This window comes from Arachis duranensis, unplaced genomic scaffold (genome assembly GCF_000817695.3).
Source record: "Arachis duranensis cultivar V14167 unplaced genomic scaffold, aradu.V14167.gnm2.J7QH unplaced_Scaffold_165934, whole genome shotgun sequence".
Lineage (NCBI taxonomy): Eukaryota > Viridiplantae > Streptophyta > Magnoliopsida > Fabales > Fabaceae > Arachis > Arachis duranensis.
Window position 1 is genome coordinate 3,607,640 of NW_026264258.1, and position 23,663 is coordinate 3,631,302.

Genomic DNA, 23,663 nt, shown 5'->3' on the forward strand with positions numbered 1-23,663 from the left:
GTCCATCCCTACCCATAATCATAGGTTTTTATATTTCTTTGCTTACTTTTTTTTCAATAAGTTGCGATAGTTTATCCATGAAGATGACGAAGATATATGGTGATATTGGGTCTCCATCCAAAAATTCCAGGGCTCAGTTTGAAATTCTCTATCTTGTAACCATTCCACAAAATTTTATGAGAGACTATTGTTATATTTGCCATTGTCAACTTGCACATGTGATCTGGGATGCTAGATTCAACAAGACATTTGTATATGAAGTCCCATCTTATACTATTATATGCCTTTTCAAAATCAATCTTGATTGACATGAATTTCTTTCTTCCTCTCATTCTTCTCATGTCATGCACCATCTCCCTTACAATAATTATATTATCTTGAATGGTTCTTTCCGGAATAAAATTGGAATAATTTTGGGCTATTCTATTAGTCAGGGTTGTCTTAATCCAGTTTACTATGATTTTTTATAAGCACTTGTAGATAACGTTACAAAGTGCAATAGGCCTGAACTTATTAATAAATTCTGAGTGTTGTACTTTCAGTATGAGTGCAATAAGGGTATTACTAACCTCTGGTATAGACTCATGATTCATCCACATCATCCAAATATGAGCACAAAAGACCTCATGAACAATCGACCAGTGTTCTTTAAAAAATATTGAAAGGTATCCATCCTCCCTCGATGCTTTCAATGAACCAATGTGAAACAGAGCTTGCTTGATTTCTTCATACGTAGGTTTTGTATTCATAAGAAATCTGTGATTGTCTTCTAACATTAGATATGTGATCTCCATCACAAGATTCTCCTTGTCCTCCATATCCTGTGAGTATAATGCTTTGTAAAATTTCACCACCATTGAGCTCTTCTGTATTGTCACACCATTGCCCATCTTCTCTTCTTAATTTAATAATCTGATTCCTCCTTCTTCTATTAAGCGTCTTCGTGTGATAAAATTTAGTATTGCAATCCCCATCAACTATCCATTTTTGCCAAGATTTGTGAAGCCAAAGAATTTTCTCTTGCTCCATTATCTGTTCTAGCTCGACAGTTGATTCTTTTTCAAGATTCTCCAAGTAAATGTTTATGTCATAAGAAGAGGTTTGTTGAATTCCTCCCAATTTGTTAAGCACTCTACTTTTTATTCTAAAAATATTTTTAAAAATGTCTTTATTTCACTTTGATAAGCTTTCTAATAAAGCCTCAAGAGATTTTGGTAAAGGCACCTCATTATTCTATGATTCCTTTACACATTGCTCAAACTCCAGGTGTGTCTCCCACCTATACTCATAATAGAAAAGTTTGATACCCAACACTGTCCGCAATGGCATAAGTTTCGCCAACAGGAGATGATAGTCTAAGTTTAATCAAGGCAACATGTTGATCATGGCTTCAGGATACTCAATTCTCCATTCGGCATTAGCCATAGCTCTATCTAGTCACTTAAAAATTCTATCCCTTTCATCACGCACAACACCCCTCTAAGTATATTTTGACCCCACAAATCCAAGATCTAGTAACCTCTCCAAGTATATTTTGACCCGACAAATCTAAGATCCAGCAAGCCACATCGGTTAATCCATCCTTGGAAGCGCCTACAATCTTGTTCATTTATCGATGCTCCCCTTTTTTTCTCATTCTTATTAGAAATGTCATTGAAATCACCCATGAGCATCCATGGGTCTCTGATAGAGATATTGAAACTGATCAATTTCATCCATAATTTTTTTTTCAACCTTTTCTACGGACTAGCATACACTACTGTAAAAATCTAACTCCTTTGATTTTCCAAAGCAATTTTTTATGTGAATACATTGCATGCAAAACTCAATTAAATTAATGCTAAAATTATTATTATTATTCAAGAGAATCCATATTCCACCACTAAAACACACTGCCTCTTCCATCATCGAGTGTTTAAAGTCTAGAGATTTGATAATCTCTACTGCCTTATTCTCACTCCATCTCATTTCATATAAACAAACCAAATCAGGTTTATAATCATTATTAAACTCTTTAAAAGCGCAAACTGTAGCCTTGTTTGCCATTCTCCTTGTGTTCCAAGTTAAAATAGTCATAATAAAGATTAAAATAAGAGAGTACCTGTATTCATTATGGACCTCATCCATATAAGGCTTCACATTAACTGCGTATCATCCCCATTAACAAAGGATTGTACTTTCTACTGCTGCATCTCCTGCTCATGTGCTTGTTCAAAATCCTCCATCATTTCAACTAACACATTAGTGTTTCCTGCATATCCCTTTTTGGCTTTCTGGCTCTTTTGCTTCGTTCTTTCAACTTCATCATTTTCCTAAATTTCTTAGCAAAAAGAACAAACTCATCATCAGATATATTATCACTAGATTCATCATCCAGAGACTCAGTGAATGATTTGAGAGCAATTCTTTTTTTTGTGTCATTTTTTAAATAAGTGGTTTCAAAAGCAAGTAAATTTTCTTTCAGATCATCATATGTCATTTGATCAATGCCACTGCTCTCAGCTATAACTATAACCTTGGTTTCCCACTCTTTAGTGAGACTTCTCAGAACTTTTCTTACTAACACAGCCCCATAGCATCCAAGTCATTGATGATGACGTTGAATCTTTCAAATATTTCATCAATCGTTTCTCTTTCCTTCACAGAGAACATTTCGTAATCTTTGCTTAGCATGTCTATTATGGTCCGCCTTGACTTGGGTAGTACCTTCATGGGTGACTTAAAGGTTGTCCCAGATTTTTTTTGCTATTTTGCATCTAGATACACTTCGAAATTCCTCAAAGCTAATAGCACAGTTAATAAAGTTGACAGCTTTGACGTTGAGTTCTATTTTCTTTTTATCTTCTTCCTTCCATTTAGCCTCAATCTTAGGAGTGATTACACCATCTGCTCCTATTTTGGTTGGGACTTGGGGCCATTCAGGATGATCTTTCAGATGTTGTAATCTACTGATTGAATAAAGATCTTCATTCTCTCATTCCAATAGCTGTAATTGTTTCCATTGAAGAAATGAGGTCTATTGCTGGATTGCCCTTATGTTAGAGTGTAGGCCACCACATTGGAACCACTGTTACATTGTTTGTCATCAGGACCTTTTCTTCAAGCTGCAAAGCTTGATCTCTTTGAGACCAAGCTCTAATACCAATTGATGGTTATCAGTGGCTAAGAGAAGAGGCGGTTGAATCTTAGCTTCCTTTTCTGCTGAATATTACTTTTGCGTTTTCAAAGAAACTTAGGAGATATTTTCAATTTTGTCTCGTATCAAGTTAAGAGACATTTTCATTTTATCTCCTGAGTAACAAAAATAGAAGTGAAGTAGAGAAGAGAGTAACACCCAGATGTATCCTGGTTCAACTACTTAGTGTAATGTAGCCTACATCCAGTCTCCATCACAACAGTGACGGAATTTCACTATCTTTCAACAAGATTACATTCATCAATTTTTCCTAGATCTACCCAATCTGAATTTGATTAGACCTCAATCTAGTTTTCAACAGCAAAGTGCTAACCCAACTTGTAAGAGAACAAGTTCAGATTCTATCCTAACCTGAACTTGACTAAGACTCACTATAACTTTCAACAGCAAAGTGCTAACCCAACTTGCAAGAGAATCTCCACAGGATCATGAAACGAAATAGAAAGATGTACAAAGAACCTCTGAGACATCTTATAGCTTTTTTTCACAGTTTAACTCACTACCTTTTACCTTTCATTGGCTTTTTTTTTTACAAAGCTCACCATGTTTGCCTTTTTCTATGAGATTCAGACAGACTAAACTGAGAAAAAGAAAATACTAAATGAACTACATGAAGGAGAAGAACTCTAACAGCTTGGGTAGCTATGAGAGTGAACTCTGTGCTTTTCATTTACTCTCCTTACTTTCAACCCTTGGCCGTTCACCCTTAATATAGAAGAGTGAAGCTTCCAAGGTTGAATCACATTCAACCCTAATACTGTCTTCTTCTCCAACATCAGAGACTAGCAGCGACTTCATCAGAAAAGAGAAAGAAATCTGAATCTGTTGCATGTAACTCACCTATTCTCTCTCGTCCTTTTTCTTCAAGTTTCTTCAATCTTGACCGTAAAGCCTTGCTTTGACTCCAAGTTTTGATTTTGAGCGTTGATGAGCTTCTGAACCAAGTTGACTTCACATTCTCCATTGTTGCTAGTTCCGTGCTTGTGACCTTGTGACTTTCTTCTTGGTTCCTTGGTGTAACACAAAAGAAGGAAGATGCCTTTGATATATATGGTATGACCATGTGTGACTAGCTTCTTGGTTGTAGCCCTTCCTTCTTGCTTCATTTTGGCAACAGGTTTTTTATCTTTCAAAACTCCATAGCCTCTACACTTTCTTTTTCTTTCTTTCTTTCTTTCTTATTAAGTGAGTGATATAACCGAAGTGAAGAGAGAAGAAAGAGAAGAGAGAAATTTTTGGCTTTCGATAAAAATTTTAATGGAATTAATTGAAATGAATTTGGGATTCAAGTAACTAAAGGCGTGGGAGTAACCGTATGAGACTTGTGGTCTCTTGGGTTTATTTCTTTAATTGCTCATACTTAGTTTACGGACTTATGATTGGGCTTGGCTTAATTTTAATGACCCAAAGTGTGTGGATCATTTGGATCATGTTTCCAAAAATTATTTTCCTGCAACCATAACACAATTATGTAAACACTTAATAATTCTTTAATAATTCTTTTTATCATTTGAATATTAATTTTTTAAACTTAACAATATATATAAAATACTATTAGAAAAATTATTTTTAATAATTAGTAATTATATAATTATTGGTAATACTTTTTTAATAATCGTAAAAAATATATAATTTTTATTATAACATATAGTAATAACAGTAAATATATAATTGCCCTTAGAATATAAGTTAAATAAGATTTATAGTAACTATTATATTATTATTATCACTAAAAATTTATACTAAAAGTGATTTTTGTTTTAGTGATGAAATATTCAGTTTATAATATTTTTATCCTTAAAAAATCAATGACAAAATATTAATTACTTTTAATTGTTGAGACTGAAACTAAATTTACACGCTTACACTGATCTCTCATAAATGTTTCTTTTAAGAGAAGTTAACTAATATTATATTTATATGGATATATAAGTTATTGAATTTTCTATGGACAAAAGAATTAATTTTAATGATATTTCGACAATAAAATTTAACCAATAATATTGTTTTAGATCAATTATATAGTGTGTATTCCTTTGTAATTCTTTGGTTTTAATAAGTTTTAGATCGAAGTTATTAATATTTTTAAACTAGAAAATTGTAAACATTTTATGTTGGGCCGACCGTGGAGAGCTCTCGATAACTGGGGAGACTTCGGGGAGGAATCAAGTGAGAGAATATAAGATGAGAAAATACCACATCCAACTCAAAACCTTAAGGTGTCAAGTTAATAGGTCTCTCATCTTATAAACTTCTCACTCTTCCATGCTTTCTTTGATGTGGGACTAATTTCAACACTCCTCACACTTGCAATACTAACAATCTCCCCCTCAAGTGTGAGTCTCCACATCAAGCATCAACTTCCCTCTAACTCCTCCACCACTACGAGTATTCGTCCATCACACCGCCACAAAACACCGCGGGATACGCCGCCTGGACCACCTTTGCCGGAAAGACCGTGGAGAGCTCTCGACAACCGGGGAGACTTCGGGGAGGAATCAAGTGAGAGAACATAAGATGAAAAAACACCACATCCAACTCAAAATCTTAAAGCGTCAAGTTAATGGGTCTCTCATCTTATAAACTCCTCACTCTTCCATACTTTTTTTGATGTGGGACTAACTTCAACACTCCTCACACTTGCAATACTAACATTTTAATGAGTTATCAATTTTTTCTGTGGTGACCTTTTTTATTTGGTGACCTGTATGAGTTATCAATAACTATTTAGTATAGATAATTCTCAATGGTAGTTCAAAATAACATTTCTAAAACATTAAAGTTTAAAATATTTTAGAAAATAAATTATTAATAATAATAATAATAATAATAATAATAATAATAATGTATATTACTATATTGAGTTAAAAATATTTTTGTTTTAATAACTCAAATAGGCAAATTAAAGTATGAGACAGTTGAGTGAATTATTTTTAGAGGAACAGAGAAAGCTGCTTGTGAGTAACTTCAGTCACTATCAGTCTCAAACCTGATTTGGTAATATCAATAACAATATAATCCCATCAGTCATATATAATTAATAATGTTGTCTACAATAATTATTATTTGAGCAGATTGATCCTGTTCATGGGTTACATGATATGTCCAAAAGTCTTTGAGTTGAGTTTGATATAATCTTAATATATATTTCTATCCAAAAATGAAATTTAGACTTTACTTTTTGTTTCAATTTTCTGTTTTTGTTTTTTATTTGTAAAAAACAAATTTGAATAGAACATTTCATCATATCAACTATTATTTGAGAGTATGTACATAAAAAACAGTGTCTCTTTGATAACGACAATACGTTCATATAATATAAAAATTTAACTTTTCTTAGGTATGTCTGTGGGTCTGTTATAAATATTTCAAATAACTTATTATTATTATTATTATTATTATTATTATTATTATTATTATTAATAAACTAGAAGGTAGCACAAAATATTTTATATTAAATATTTCATAAAAACCATGAATAACTAATGGGAAATATTATGAACACTAATCAGAGATTTAAATATTATATATACAAATTTGTATATCTATAAATTATTGATACTGACATAGACACAAGATACGATATAATACGAAACATACAGATACGTAAATTTTAATTTTTTTTTATTTATAAGACATAAGATAATAATATATATTATTTTTAAGTTTATTTTAATAATATAAATTAAAAATAAAATTAAACATAATTAATACGTAATAATATTTAAATATATTTAGAAAATATAAAATATTTTTTTATTAAAATACGGTTAAACGCAGAAATACGTATATTAAATAAATATCAAATATAGTCACCAAAAAAAAATAAGTATCAAATAAGTATTTCTGCATTTCGTAGAGTTGTACTGTGACTATTTATGTGTGAAAACCTAAATAGTGGTTCATTAATTAGCAATTCTTTGCATGGATTTCTATATTCGATCTCGCATCGCTTTCAAAGAAGAAGACATTCATGAATTCCACCACCAACGAACTAATAATATGGTAAGACTTTGATGATGATGAAGGGGTGGTGATTGGTGAAGGATATGGATGAGAACTAACCAAGTAAAGATGAGAGAGAAAGGGAAGAAATAAATTGAGAAACAAGAGACTTGAGGGAAAGTGTAGTAAAGCCATAGAAAATAACACAAGAGAATATATAAACTCAGCCAACGTGTTTGATTTTAAAAATAAAATAAAATAAGACACAAAAAGTAAAATTATAAAAATTAATATTTTTATATTTTATTTAATGATAAATTAAATATAAAAAATTTAAAAATAAAATAAATATAGAAATAATAAAACATTTAAAAAATAAAATATATTTTTTATTAATATTTCTGTATTATTTTTATAAAAAATAAAAATATGATAATTCAATGTCTTAAAATATAATATTTAATGTCTTATTATACATAAATTATGTTTATATTTTATACATAAAATATAGTATGCTGTTGTCAAGATGTGTATATATATAATCAGATACCTAAAATCAAACGAACCAAAAAAATATGTTATGTATAAAAAAATAATATTCATAAACTTATTATAATGAAACATCAAATAGTAATACGACGTTTAAAAATGTTTATAATTTTAAAATTATATTTAATTTAAACATAACTTCTCAATAAAAAATAGGCTTTTGTTTTATTTATTCAGTTGTTTAAATTTAATCATTTATATTTTCCAAAACCAAATAAATTAAAAAAATCAAATCATAACATTTTGAACTCAAATTTGGGATAATTTTAATAAGATTTGTGAATAACCAAAATTCAAATAAAATAAATTGACAAATTCAAAATGTTATGTTTTTGAATTTTTTAATTTATGTGAAAAAGGGTATATTAGTAAACAGTAAAGAAAAAAAATAAACGAAATAGTGAGGTAATTATAATTCTGGATGTGGCAATAGCATCTGTTGGATCAGAATTTTTTTTCAAACTTTTTAAAAATAGGGCTTGAAAATTGTTTGATTGGATCAAGATAAAGACAAAAAAGGCTACCTTTTTCTACTACTTAATTATACAAATATAGAATTTTTAGTTGTGATTAATGTAGTTTAATTTGTATACTCAATATATAGTAGCCAGGGCGGAGTTAAATAAAATATTTGAGGAGCTAAAAATATTTATACAATAAAATAATATTAAAATAAAATTTTAAAGGAAGTTAAACTAAAATTTATATATAATTTATATGTTAAAAATTAAAATTAAGGAACTGTCGACCCGTTTGAGTATGTAACTCTGTCTCTAATAGTAGCCATTATTCAATCATCATTGTGTAAGGTATCAAGCTGAGGAGGATAAAGCTAAAACAGAAAGGAAGGAGAGAAAGAAGAAGAAGCTGAATCTGAAGGTAAAACAGAAACAGAGAAAAAGAGGGAGAGAAAGGAGGAGAAGCTGAATCTGAAAAGCGTGTGTATTATGCATTTCAGTTGAGTTTTACAAGTGGTACAGCTGCATATATAGCTAGGGTTGCAACTGATTAGTTAACTGATAACAGAAATGTAACTGATTGCTTCTGGAATCTTCTGGTAACTAATTTTCTAACTGTCACTTGCATTGGCTTTACAGGATGCTTGTGTATTACTACTAACATCAACCCTACTGTTTTGTTTGCTGCAATTTTCTGAGGTTCTATTGGTTTGTAGCCTTTCTGCGATTCTGAGTTTGTTCCTGAGCTTGTGAAAGATGAGGCTAGAGACAGGTTTTGTGAAACTGTCAGCTATTTGGTCTTGAGAGGGAATGTGCAGGATGTTGATGTTCTTTTGGGCAACATGATCTCTTACAAAATAAAGGTCAAGTTCAAAATGCTTACTCTTATTGTGAAGGACTGGATTTGCAGCCATTAAAACTGCACTCTGGCTGTCACAATAGAGGTTTGGTGTGGTGGAGCATTGGATTTTCATTTCACTCAACAGGTTCTGAATCCAGAGAATTTCAGTTAAGCCAGCAGCTAATCCCCGGTATTCTGCTTCTGTGGAACTTCTTGAGACTGCCGCTTGTTTTCTGCTTGACCATGAGATGAGATTTGTTCCTAGGAATATGCAGAATCCACTTGTGGACTTTCTGTCATCAATATCACTGCCCCAATCTGAGTCACTGAAGCCATAGATTCGACATTCATCAGTTCTTTGGAACCTTAGGCCATAGTTTATTGTTCCAGCAAGGTATCGTAGAATTCGCTTAACTGCTTTCCAGTGGCTTTGCAAGGGGGTCTGCATGAATTGGGATACTTTATTTACAGCAAAGGTAATTTCAGGTCTTGTGATTGTAGCATATTGTAGGCTTCCCACTATAGATCTGTACAGGGCTGGGTCTTGATGAATATCGTCGCCATGGGCTGTCAGTTTAAGGTTGGACACCATTGGTGTTGGGACTGCCTTGGCATCCCGCATTCCTGTTTGCTTAATAAATAACTCCTGAATGTATTTTGTTTGACATAAAAGCATTTCATTGGCATTTAGCTTCACGGCTTCAATTCCCAAGAAGTAGTTCATTTCTCCCAAATCCTTGAGGGCAAACACAGTATTCAATTGGGTAATGAGAGTGGAGATTTCAGCTTGGGAGCTCCCGGTGACCAAAATGTCATCCACATACACCAGAATGTACATCATAGAGGAGGGAGAGAATCGAGTGAAGAGGGATGCATCTGATTTTGTATTAGTGAAGCCAAATTGCTTGAGGGTGTTAGTGAGCTTTGTGTACCATGCCCGGGGAGCCTGCTTTAAGCCATACAAGGATCTCTGGAGCTTGCATACATAGTGGGGTTGGTCGAGAGAGGTGAACCCTTCAGGATGAGACATGAAAACGGTCTCATGCAAGTCCCCATTGAGGAACGCATTATTGAAGTCAAATTGCCGAATTTGCCAGCCTCTGGAGAGTGCCAAGCTGATCATGATGCGGATTGTGGGTGGACGAACAACTGGGCTGAAGACTTGGTCATAGTTGACCCCTTCTCGCTGGTGAAAACCCTTTGCAACGAGACGAGCTTTGTACTTCTGGATGGTGCCATTAAACACCCATTTGGAGCCAATCACTGGGGCAGTGTTAGGGGGAGGCCTGGGGACCAGTTGCCAGGTGTTGTTGGCCATTAGGGCATCAAATTCCTCTTGCATGGCTTGCTTCCAGTGAGGACAGGTTAGAGCCTGTTGCGTGGAGGAAGGAAGGCACTCGGTGAGATCAGATTCAGGGGTGGGAGCAGAGAGGACCGCAGCATAGGTCCTAGGTTTTAGATTCCCTGTCTTGCTGCGTGTTTGCATAGGATGGTAGTTCGATGAGGCAGGGGGCGAGAGTGGCAGCACGATCTCAATTTGTCCTGACTGGAGAGTACCTGCACTGGGAAAGGGACCACTGGCAGAGGCATTAGCAGTCACAGAGGAATCAGGAATGTTTACAGAGGCATTAGCAGGTACAGAGGAACCAAGATTATGAGATGCAGAAACAGGCAAAGCAGGTAATGTCTCAGGTATGAAATTAACTAAATTGGAAGCATCATGTAATGTATGCAGTGGTAATTGAGACCTGGGGGTTATGGTTTGGGTGGGGGTAAATTAGATGGGGATGGCTGTGGTGGGGGCTGAAGGGCTGCTGGGTTAGTGGGAAGGGCTGCTGCTGGGTTGGTGGGTGGGACTGCTGAAGTAGCAGATGTGGGAAGATAGATGAGAGGTGAAAGATGACATCTCTAGAGATAAATTCTTTGTTGTTTGGGGAGAGGCAGATGTAACCCTTGTGATTGGGAGCATAGCCAAGAAAAATACATTTTTGGGAACGATGGTTGAATTTGGACTGATTGTATGGTCTGAGGAACGGATAGCAGGTGCAGCCGAAAGGTTTTAGGAAGGAGTAATCTGGTTTGGTTTGGGTGAGGGCTTCATAAGGTGAGATGTTGCTCAGTTTTGGATTTGGGAGCAGATTGATGAGATAGGTGGCTGTGAGAGCTGCTTCACCCCAGTAGATTAAGGGGAGGGTAGCTTGGGCTAGGAGGGTTAAGGTAGTTTCTGTTATATGTCTATGTTTTCTCTCTATTTTTCCATTCTGTTGGTGTGAGTAGGGACATGTAAGCCTGTGATGGATTCCATTGGTTTCAAGGAATTGGGTGAATGCTGCTGAGAGGTATTCTCTTCCATTATCAGTTTGCAGGGCTTTTATTTTTAGTCCAGTTTTAAGTTCAATAGCAGCTTTGTACTTTTGGAAAGCAATAAAGGCTTGGCTTTTTGTTTGCAGCAAGTAGGTGCTGGAGTATCTGGTGCTTGCATCAACGAAGCAGATATAGTACCTGCAGCCAGTTCTACTATACACAGGTGCAGGACCCCAGAGATCAGAGAAAACTAAATCCAAGGGTGCATAGCTGGTAAGAGAGTCAAAATGAGGTAACTGATAAATTTTACTGATGCAACATGCATGACATAGTGAAGGCAATGAGGGTTCAACAGTGTTTTTATTAATTGAATCATTGTCAATGACATTACACTGCTTCATTACAATAGAGGTAACTTTGTCTGATGGATGGCCTAGTTTTCTATGCCACAATTGTGCAGTAGGACTTTTATTGTTACAAACAATTAGTGCATTTGCACTTGACAGACTTGTAATGGTTGGTGAGCTGTTTACAGGTTCATTGTTAGAGGGTGAGGCACCGATAGGTTGAGTCTTTGTTTTCTTGATTGAGTGTTGAACTGCTTGTGTATTGCTTGAGGATTTGGTCTTTGGCTGGACTGGTGTAATGAGTGATTGAGGAGTTGTGGTGGTGGTGATGGACTTATTTTGGGTTTTTGTAATGAGGGGTGCAGGTCTAGATTGTGGCATGAGGAGTGTAAGTGATCTGGATTTTGTGATAGAGGGCATTTTTGGGTTAGTGTTTTCATTGTGAGAAGGTGAGGTACTGATAGGTTGAGGTTCTGTTTTCTTGATTGGGTGCTGAACTGCTTGTGTATTGCTTAAGGATTTGGTATTTGGCTGGACTGGTGGAATGAGGAATTGAGGGGTTGTGGTGGTGGTGAGGGACTTATTTTGGGTTTTTGTAATGAGGGGTGCAGGTCTAGATTGTGGCATGAGGAGTGTAAGTGATCTGGATTTTGTGATAGAGGGCATTTTTGGGTTAGTGTCTGGATGATTTGGTTTAGTATGAGTGAGGGTGATGGAGGGCAGTTTTGGGTTAGTATTTGGATGGTCTAGTTTAGTGTTAGTGAGGGTGATGGTGCTGTAGCAGGTTGGTTTTGTAATGCTGTGCATATTGGGATTAAGAGTCTGTGGAACAACTTGAACTCCCTCAAATTTGTATAGGCCATCTTTAAGTAGTCCTTGGAGAAGAATTTTCTTGGAGATCTGGCATTTAACATTACACAAGTAAGGCCAGAATTCAAAAAAGACATAGTTGTCTAATGCAAACTTTGCTACACTCACTAGGTTTTTTGAGATTGTGGGGACATGGAGTAGGTTTTGCAATTGAAACGGTTTGTTTGACAGTGATGCATGCATTAATGTACTTCCAATATGCTTAATTGTCATACCTTGGCCATTACCTCCAAAAACTTGTTCTGTGCCTTCATAACCTATTCCAATGGCCAGGTTCCTTGCATCGTAGGTGATGTGGTGTGAAGCTCCCGAATCAGGGTACCACGCAGTGTCTGGTGCTGGTGAGGGCATAGTGAGGAGTGCTTGGGGGTTGGGAGGGTTGGATTGCAGCGTGTTCGAAGATTGTTGTTGTTGTGAAGAGGGTCTTGGACTTGAGTTGTTGTGGAAAGCAAGGGATGGTGGCTGGGCTGTATTTAGGGGTTGAAGGTGGGGATTCATGAATTGTTGATCGAAGCGGTGGTAACATTGAACCGCTGTGTGCCCGATCTTGCCACAGAGTTGGCATTGTGGTCGGCTGCCTTGCCACCATGAGGAGCGTCCTCCTCCTCCTCTGAATTGTCCTCTGCCTCTGGAGCCTCTGAAGCCTCCTCTACTGTTGTTGTAGTTGTTGTAACCTCTTCTTTGGGAGCTTTCTTGACTTTCAGTGCTCTGCGCTATGTTGACCTGCATTGCTCCCAGTTCTGTTTTCCTGAATCTTTCAATTAGCTCTTCCTGAGTCAAAAGCTGTGTTTCAAGCTCGCTTTCACTGGTGTGGTCGATTCTTGCTGTTGCAACAGTGACAAAGGTATTGTATTCTTCCCCAAGGCCTGCTAGGGTTGCTTCGATGAATTCTTCTCGAGAGAGTGGTGCTCCTAGCGCTTTTAGCGAATCTGCTACCTGATTGATCTTAGACATGTACTCCATTACTGTTGAATTATGCTTCTTGAGTGTTCTTAGTTGTGTCTTTAACTGTTTGATTCTTGTTTTCACTCTTGCTGCAAAATACTCTTCTAATGTGATCCAGATCTGAAATGCATACTCACATTCGATGACTCTGTTGACAAAGCTTGGTTCCATTGATGCGATTAACCAGGCGACTAGCCATTGGTCTTGAACTTCCCATTCTGCATATTCTTGGCTTTCATTTCCATTTATGCGATCTGATTCTGAGTTGAATTTTGTTGGAATCTTTGCAGGATTTAGGTGATTTTGCAACTTGTTGATCTTGATGCATGCCAAAGCTTGTTTCTTCCAAGCTTTGAAGTTGTTTTCGTTGAGTTTGTTTGTGGAAAACGCAGCAAATGCATTCTGATTTGTCATGCTTATTTGTGCGTTGGTGGTGAACTGAGACACTGGCTCCATGGATTTAGAAAGCTCTGATACCATGTAAGGTATCAAGCTGAGGAGGATAAAGCTAAAACAGAAAGGAATGAGAGAAAGAAGAAGAAGCTGAATCTGAAGGTAAAACAGAAACAGAGAAAAAGAGGGAGAGAAAGGAGGAGAAGCTGAATCTGAAAAGTGTGTGTATTATGCATTTCAGTTAAGTTTTACAAGTGGTACAGCTGCATATATAGCTAGGGTTGCAACTGATTAGTTAACTGATAACAGAAATGTAACTGATTGCTTCTGGAATCTTCTGGTAACTAATTTTCTAACTGTCACTTGCATTGGCTTTACAGGATGCTTGTGTATTACTACTAACATGATAAAACAAAAGTCTATTAAATCTAAAATTGAGAAAATAGACAAGTAAATATAAGGGAAGAATACGATCTCATCAAAATAGCCCTAAGATAGGATTAATACTCAAAGTAATTTTTAAAAAATAAATTATTTTTTAACTTTTTTTATAAAAAATTTAATGAATTAAATTAATTTTTAAACATATATGATATTTGATATATCTAATTAGACACTATACAAATATATCTATAAAAGTATATCATTTAGTTTATTTTTCTAGTTATATAAATCTTGATCATAATATAATCTAATGACATTAAATTGATAAATTTTTATAAATATATTTATTCAACATCTAATAATTAGATATATTAATTGTTATGTATAATATGAATTAATATTCTATGTCATTAATTATTTACAAAAATTATTAATTGAATGACTGAATAAAAAATAATTAAAAAATAAACCATGTCCTTTAATTAAAAATTAATTTAACTATTAACTCTAATAAAATATATAATGTTTAAACAATTATTCAAGATACACGTGCATATATACTTATGGGTGTTAAAAAACCACTATTAATTATTAGTTTATCAATCCACATATCACAACATTATTTGAGCTAAAACTAGTTACATTTGATCAAAGGGTTATTCATATTCATGCGGTTCTTATTCCATGAAAATGTGTTTTAATTTGAGAGACAACAAATTAAACAATTGCACCTATTTATTAATTAATTTATTTTTTGGCTTGGATCAATTAATTACCAAAAAGTGCTATTAAGACACGAACAACAAATGTCGCTATCAAGACATAAATTCATATGCGAAAGTAAGTGGGAAGAAAGATTTTATATAGGAACAAAAATCGTTAATAATATATATATTATTAGAAAAAGTTTATTACAGGGATGGAATTACATTTTTTAAATATATTTTTTATTTATTACTGGTCATGTATGTTGAAATATTTATTCTTATATTTTTAGATTTAGTTTGGATAAATAATTTAATTAATTTTTTCAAAAATAGATTAAATAATAAATATTTATATTAAAAATAATTTATAAATAAATTATTTTATAGGATAAATCACTTAAATAAGCTAAGGAGAGAAAAAAATTACACAAATCAGGCAAATAAAAAACTGGTTCATGAATCAATTAGTCCATGTTTCTATATAGTTTGAATCAACTTAATTCGAATTCTATTTACATGTAATTTGAATCATACTGATTCGAACTACACATATGCACACACCCACTAATTCGAATCAACCTGATTCGAATTACACACATAGTAATTCGAATTAGGGTGATTCGAATTACACCCAAGCACGCATTCCTAAGTAATTTGAATTTGGCTGATTCGAATTACACAAGCTCTAATTTGAATTACACTGGTTCGAATTATATAGGGGCAGACGTGTATAAATATGGTGTGGATGTGAGTTGATCTCATTAGAGTGAGAAAATGGCTAGTGGGGAGAGTTTTGCAGTGTTGTTTCATCACAGAGGATCGATTAAGAGGAAAACACGATCTGGGGTGAAATTCACCGATAAGGATCCTCTCAGTATTTTTATGAGGCCTACGACGAGCTATGATGACCTTGTGAATTCTATACTATAGAGACTTGGTCTGCAAGGCGTGAAACGGATTAAGAAGTTATTCTATCACATTCCGATCTCAGTGCTGCAAGAAATCGTGAAGTATGATTGTTTCACGATCAGGAGTGATGAGGACTTACAGGTCATGTTTCATTGTCGTCGGCAGTTTCCCGAGGTTAGGACACCTGAGCTGTTGGCGAAGTTGGTTGATGTGGTATCCAACTCGAGAGGTTTGAACAGGAATACCCACACTATAGGCACAGTAGCCGGTTCTAACTCCAGACCTGTTGGTGCATCTTCGTCTGTCCCTGTGAATGAACCTCCGGTCGAGCCTGTCGCCTCCCCGTCGTTCGCTGTTGATCTCAACTGTAGTGGAGGCAGAGAGGTTGGAATAGGGGATATTATGCCGACTTCTTTATAGTGTGCCGCACCGGCTAGTCTGGACGATGCATTGCTGGGTGATGTTGACGATGATGATTGGGAGCCGGATATCATTGCTGATAACAGTGGCGATGATATTGGAGCGAGTGAGCCAGTTGGGACTGGAGGTGGTTCTAGCTCTGGCATACAGCAGTACCCTCCACACTTTTCATCTTTGGACTTGGATGCCATGAGACAAGAAGGGGTTCCTAGGGAGCCTACTGGATTTGGTGCTAGAGATGACCAGGGGTCTGCAGGTCTGACAGAGTTTCAGGTTGGTTAGTAGTTTCAGGATAAAGATGAGGCCATGTTAAGTGTAAAGATGTATAGCATCCGATGCAGGGTACAGTACAAGGTGGTGGAGTCTAACTATCGCCGGTATGTTGGGAAGTGTTCTGAATTTGGAAATGGGTGCATATGGTTGATTAGGCTAAGTCTCCGGCAGCGCAAGGGTATCTGGGAGGTAAAACGGTACAACGGACCACATACGTGTCTCGCGACGTCCATTTTTAGCGACCACAGGAGTCTGGATTATCATGTGATCTTGGCATTCATCATGCCAATGGTTAGAGCTGATGCATCCGTCAGCATCAAGGTGCTCCTGAATGCGACGGCGGCACACTTTGGTTCAGGTTGACGTATAGGAAGGTTTGGTTGGCGAAGTAGAAGGCCGTTGCCCACATCTATGATGATTGGATGAGTCGTACAACGAGCTCCCGCGGTGGGTGTTAAGATTTCAGTTGACGATGTCTGGTACTGTTGCAGTCCTTAGGACGAGTCCTGTTTGAGTTGGGGGCCAGGTCGACGACTCACAAGCTTATTTTCACCGACTGTTCTGGACGTTTCCACCATGTAGTGAGGCATTTCGGCATTGAAAGTCCTTGGTGAGTATTGACGGCACCCATCTGTATGGCAAGTATAGAGGTACATTGCTCGTCGTGATTGCACAGGATAGGAACTCTAACATACTGTCAGGAATCTCCCAGTGTACTCGCTGGTGAAGGCTACTTACAAGAGGTTAGCAGAACTATTCGTTCGCAAGGGGGGAGAGGCAAAGGCCCAGTTAGGAACCAGACAACAATTCAGTCAACATCTGGTGAAGTGTATAGAGGCCAAAACCAATAAAATAAACCACTTGCAAAACGAATAACATAAACCACTTGCAAAACCACTAACAAAACTACTAACAAAATCACTTGCAAAACCACTAACGAAACCACTAACATAAACCATGACAAAACCACTAACAAAACCACATACATTGTCACTAACAAAACATAAGAAATCGGTCACATACAAACTTTACCAACGTCACTTACCATAAAAAATCACTAACATAACGTATATAAACAAACGAATAAGTTACTTAATCCTACTTTTAAAAAAAATATTACGTACTAACCTCGTCGTTGATGACCCCGACTATATGAGCACAACTCTATCCAAACGATATAGTCTGTCCGGATTATCCCCCATGGGCTGAATATCCTGCTCGAGCCTTTGTTGGAGCGAACCTGGGTCATTTTCTCTTGGATTTGGTAGGGTATGATAATGAAAAAGTGGTTCGAATGAGGTTGGTTCGAACTCATTTTATAGTCGAAGCAAGTGTAATTCAAAACAATCAAATTCGAATTACTACTAAAGGCAAAAAATGAGTAATTCGAATCAGCCAGATTCAAATTACTTAGGAACGCGTGCTTGGATTTAATTCGAATCGCTCTTATTCGAATTACAAGAATTACTGTGTGTAATTCGAATCAGGTTGATTCCAATTGGTGGATGTGTGCGTGTGTGTAGTTTGAATAAGTGTGATTCAAATTACATGTAATTATAGTTCGAATTAGGTTGATTTAAACTATACAGAAAGGTCTCTTGGTTGATTTATGAACCAGTTTTTAATTTGGCTGATTTGTGTAATTTTTTGCTCCCCTTAACTTATTTAAGTGATTTGCCCTATTTTATATTTAGTTTTTTTAGTTCTAACAGTATTTATTTAAAAAACTGTGATAAAAAATTTATTATAAAAAATTATTTTTTAATTTTTTCATAAATACTTAAATAATTTTTTAAAAAATTATAATTTAATTTTAAAAAGATAACAAATGTAAATTTTATTTCGGTTTAATCACACCACTTGTATCTGCTCTATTAGTTATTTTCTCTATAAATGTGTCGAAGATTTATGTATTATCTATTAAGTTTGAATAAATTTGTGATAAATTATTCGAATATATTAGAAACCAACTAAGAATGTAACCGATTAGAGTTAATTAATTGAAAAATAAATTTATTACAAAAAAATAATAATAACTTCTTACTACTTTAATTTTNAACATACATTTATTTAAGAAGATTTTCCTGAAATTTTACTTTTGACAAAATTCCAAAATTATTACTATATATTAATATGCCGCTTTTTATTTTTTTTATTAGATTTCTAATGGTATTTTTAAATAATGTGTTTTTTTTTTCATGTGAAAAGTATAAATTTAACTCAAATTTGTGACTAATTTTTTTTAAATACTCCAATCTAAAGATTAGATCTGAGTTTTTTCTATTTTAATATTAAAAAATTTTTAAATGTTTAAATTGGATTTTTCGATTTGCTTTACAGCAGAAAATTTTTTATTTCAAAACAAATCAAATCTTTCAATTTATATATTATGAAATATGACCTTCAAATTTTTCTATTTCTTAAAATCTGAAAATCTGATTTGTTATTTAAAATTAAAAAAAATTAATCCATATAAAAAAAACACATCAATTAATTATGCATTAGGATGAATTATACATAATTTTCTTCTATATAAAAAAAAATTAGGCCTCATATGCTATTCAATATTTTTTTTACATTGAAAAAATTGAAAAGAATTTGAATTAGTAAAAAAAAAAAGATATGACTGTATGACATATGACACTTTAACCTTTTGAGAGAGAGAGAGAGAGAGAATGGGGTCATTATCATAGTTGGCAGAGATGTTCATAGTGGTGTGGGTCTCCCTTGTGGGATGCTTGTCGTTTTCTATGACCACAATGCAATATATATATATAGTAGAAATACAAAAAATAATAGGACAATTTACATAAATAAATTGTTACACCTTTAAAATTACGTAAATGCATTATTTCCAAAATGAAGACGCAAATACATTGTTTCATATATTTATAGAAACCGCTGTTGGCAGTAGTGGTTTACATAAACACAGAATCCGCTGTTGTCAGTCGCGAATTACATTCAAATGTAGCAGCACAGAAACCGCTATAGCCTGTCGCGGTTTCTGTTTGTTTGGGGTTGGTCATAAACCGCTACTGCCAGTAGCGGTTTATGTGAATTGGAACACGTGTGTAAACCGCTGGAAGCAGTAGCGATTTACGTTGAGAGAGAAAGAAATGAGTATACATTTTTTGCAATCATATAATTTATAATTTATACAGATAAAAAATGAAATAATTTAAAAAAATGCATGCTTTAGTGAATTTTTAACTAAAAATGAATTATTTTATCATTCATGAGTTTTAGAAGGAATGAAGATAAAAAAAAAATTAGTCTTAGTTTATATATTTTAGTATTCTGTAAGTACTCACTCTTTGATTTGCTATTTAGTCTCATTTTAATAATAAATACAAATAAAAAATTATTACATGCATATTTATATTTTTTATTTTATTCATCAAAATTAGGATGCTATCACTATTATTTATCTAATCAATCAACTATAAAATACAAATAGTTTTTATTTTTTAGTATAAGACAACAAAGTTGCACAAATAAAAAAAATTTATTTAGCTGGAACCTCAAATGCAAATCAGTACCAAAGAACACAACCACATGTTCCAAACTCTCCGAATCTCCTTTGAATGGTTGATATAAAAAAGAGAATGAAGTGATTTTTTAAGAAAAAAATATATGCTTTAGTGAACTTTTGGCTAAAAATAAATTATTTTATTATTTATAAATTTTAAAAGAGATGAGAATAAAAAAAATTAGTCTTAGTTTATATAATTTAATACTTTGAGTATTGTATTTTTTTATTTGTAATTGGTCTCACTTCTAATAATAAATACAAATAAAAAATTTATTACATACATATTTATATTTTTTAAATTATATTGTGAAATGATAAATTAAATTTTTTTATCTAAAAAAATTATAAAACAAAAAATTAATGGTATATACTATTTAAAATGAGACTAAATAGCAAATCAAAGAGTGAGTACTCACAGAGTACTAAAATATATAAACTAAGACTAATTTTTTATTTTATTTTCATTCTTTCTAAAACTCATGAATGATAAAATAATTTATTTTTAGTAAAAAATTCACTAAAGTATACATTTTTTCTTTAAAAATTACTTCATTTTTTATCTATATAAATTATATGATTGCAAAAAATATATACTCGTGTCTTCCTCTCTCAGCGTAAACCGCTACTGCTTCCAGCGGTTTACATATGTGTTCCAATTCACATAAACCGCTAAGTAGCGGTTTATGACCAACACCAAACAAACAAAAACCGTTTCTATAAATATATGAAACAATATATTTGCGTCTTTATTTTGAAAACAATGCATTTGCGTAATTTTAAAGGTGTAACAATTTATTTATGTAAATTGTCCAACCAAAATAATAGGTGCAAGTGACGGTAACAGTTCAGACCATCCGCTAATACATACAATATATTATTGGTTTTGGTAAATGTTAGCCAAAATCTTTTTATACTTACTCGTCAAAACGTGTTATGTTAAAGAGAAGTATCCACATCCTTATATGACATACTTTGTTCTCCTCTCTAACCGATGTGGGCCTTACACAGACACTAATTTTAATTCACTGAATTTTTTATTTAAATATATTTTATCATATTGGTTACTACTATAGTTACCCTCTTTTAATTGCCCATTACTTATGTGCTAATAAAATAATTTCGTAAATGATAAATATTTATTTGGTCATATATATAAAGTATCATAACCTAAGTAATTGACTTAGTATTAAGTTCTTAAAAAATATTTATTTTTTAGTTTTAGTCTTTATAATTTTTCTTTGACAATAAAAATAAAAAATTATCTATTTTAATTTAATCTTTTTTAATTATTAATTTTATTCTATTAAATGCTGATATGTCAATTAAATATTTAAGTAATGAAATATCTTGTCAAATCATTATTTAAATTTATATTATAATTAGAATTTAATCTAACACATCAATGCTTAACAAAATAAAAAATAAAAAACTTTTAAATTTTATTTAACCAATATATACAAGTAGATACATTTTGTGGTCACTTTTATCTGATTGCTACCATTGCCCATTGGGTTATATTTCAATGCATGATGTAGTTTTTCGCCCTTTTTATTTATACAACAATAACAAAATGATGTGAAAATTAACGTATAATTATTTTTATATAAAATTAATATTTAAAAATTATTAAATAATTTAATAAATTTAACTAAATTATTATTTAATAATTTTTAACTAATAACTTTACATAAATACAATTATTCGTGAGTTTTCACCCTAAAAAAATTAATAATGCATTTCTCTTTGGATAGGTAAACTTGCTAACAGCTACCTTCGCTCGTCAGCATTGCCGAATAGGATAATCATTAATCCAAACACGACTTTAGAGTGGTTAAATCTTTCTTTAATGTCAAAAGCCACTTCAACACCATGGTGACCAAGATTTTCGCACGCTTGGAAATGAACATTTGTAAATAATGGTCAATTAGACTGAATTAAGTAGATGGTATCGATCAATTAGACTAAATTAAATAAATTCTAATATCATATTAAAATTCAGAGATCTTAATTTAATTCTAAATTGAATAGACTGCAATATCATGTTAGAGAATTGAAAAATCTTAATTCAATCTTAAATTCTTAATAAAACCATCGAAAAAAATAAGAAATTTCTCGAACTTTTATATATATATATATATAAACTAAATTTAATTATTCTGTTAGTCTCTATAATTTCATTAAATTTTTAAGTAAGTTCCTCTATATATAATTAAATTCTTATATCATATCAGATTTTATAACTAGGTCTCTATCCTAACAAAAACGACAGAAATAACAAAATATTCTATAGTAGTATTTAGTCAAATATACGTTAGGTATATTCATTTTGTTTAACAGAATATTTTGTTAATTCTAATATTTTTGTCACAATAAAAATTTAATTACAAAATTTAATATAATATAGAGACTCAATTAAAAAATAAAAAATATAAAAATTTAATTAAAAATTCGATAAAATTATAGAAACTGATAAATAATTAAACCTTTAAACTGTATTATAGATAAATATAAACTTGTAATAATTTTATTATTATTAAGTGTGTAATACTAACTATTTTTTATTTTTGAGATTGCATTGGAGAAGAGAGTTAGATCTTTTATATTATTAAGAGATCTAATAACATTCAATAATACTTAATTAATCATTTAATCTAAATGAAATTTTAATTTCGCCTCAATCTCAAAAAGGCTATAGCATAAAGAGGCTTGTTAATAAGGTATACATTTATGTTAAATTATTTCAAAAAAAGAAAGTATAGTATTCATGCATGTTAAATTATTCATGTATATTAAACTACTATAAATAAAAATACATAAATAGTATTATATATTCCCCATCATAAAGCACCAAGCATATATAGGTAAAAAAAAAAAGTTGCACAATTCCTTAGTTGTTCGAATTTTAAGTAAAATGAGAATTAAATTAATTAAATTATAACTAATTCAGTTTTATATTTTTTTGTATGTATATTCAGGTTAATTTTTTTTATATTGATTAAATATATGTGCAATACATTGTTATTAGAAGATTAGGTGTTCTTTTTTATATCAGACGGTCCGATTTGTTTGATGAAAAAAATAAACTATAATTCGGAGGGTCCGATTTACTTGAAGAAAAAAATAAACCCCAAATCGGAGAGTCCAATTTGTATTTATTATTTTTTTCATTTGTTAAAATAAAAATTAGACGGTCCAATTTTAACATTAAAAATTTTTTTATTTTCAAAATTACAAGTCGGACCGATTAGTTTTGTTTTATTTTTTTTTTGTGTGTTTTAAATCAAAACGGACCTCCCACTAAAGTTTTTATTTTTTTCTGAACTCAAAATGGACCCTCCGATTTCTACTAAAACACTACTGATACCACATATATGGAAAGCATCCCTCTTTTCCATAGTGTTGTATCACTCAATCCTCTCCTCCATATAAAAAAAAAACGGTATATTCAAACTAAATCAAACTATTAAAAATAAATTGGTTCGATTCGAATAGTTAGGTATAAAATAAAAATTAAAAAAAATTATGTAGACATGTAATATCAACTAACAAGTTAATAAAAAAATATTTTTATTTAATATATAAATAATCGG

At 32.7% G+C, this 23,663-nt stretch overlaps 1 protein-coding gene across 1 annotated transcript; it reads left to right on the forward strand.

The window, feature by feature from the left end:
* Positions 1-15,713: 15,713 nt before the first annotated feature.
* Positions 15,714-17,392, forward strand: LOC127743847 (uncharacterized). Its single transcript, XM_052256023.1, has 6 exons — positions 15,714-15,813; positions 15,931-16,232; positions 16,269-16,516; positions 16,610-16,862; positions 17,033-17,151; positions 17,218-17,392. Exons 1-6 carry the CDS (start codon positions 15,714-15,716, stop codon positions 17,390-17,392), a joined length of 1,197 nt encoding a protein of 398 aa, XP_052111983.1.
* Positions 17,393-23,663: the final 6,271 nt, after the last annotated feature.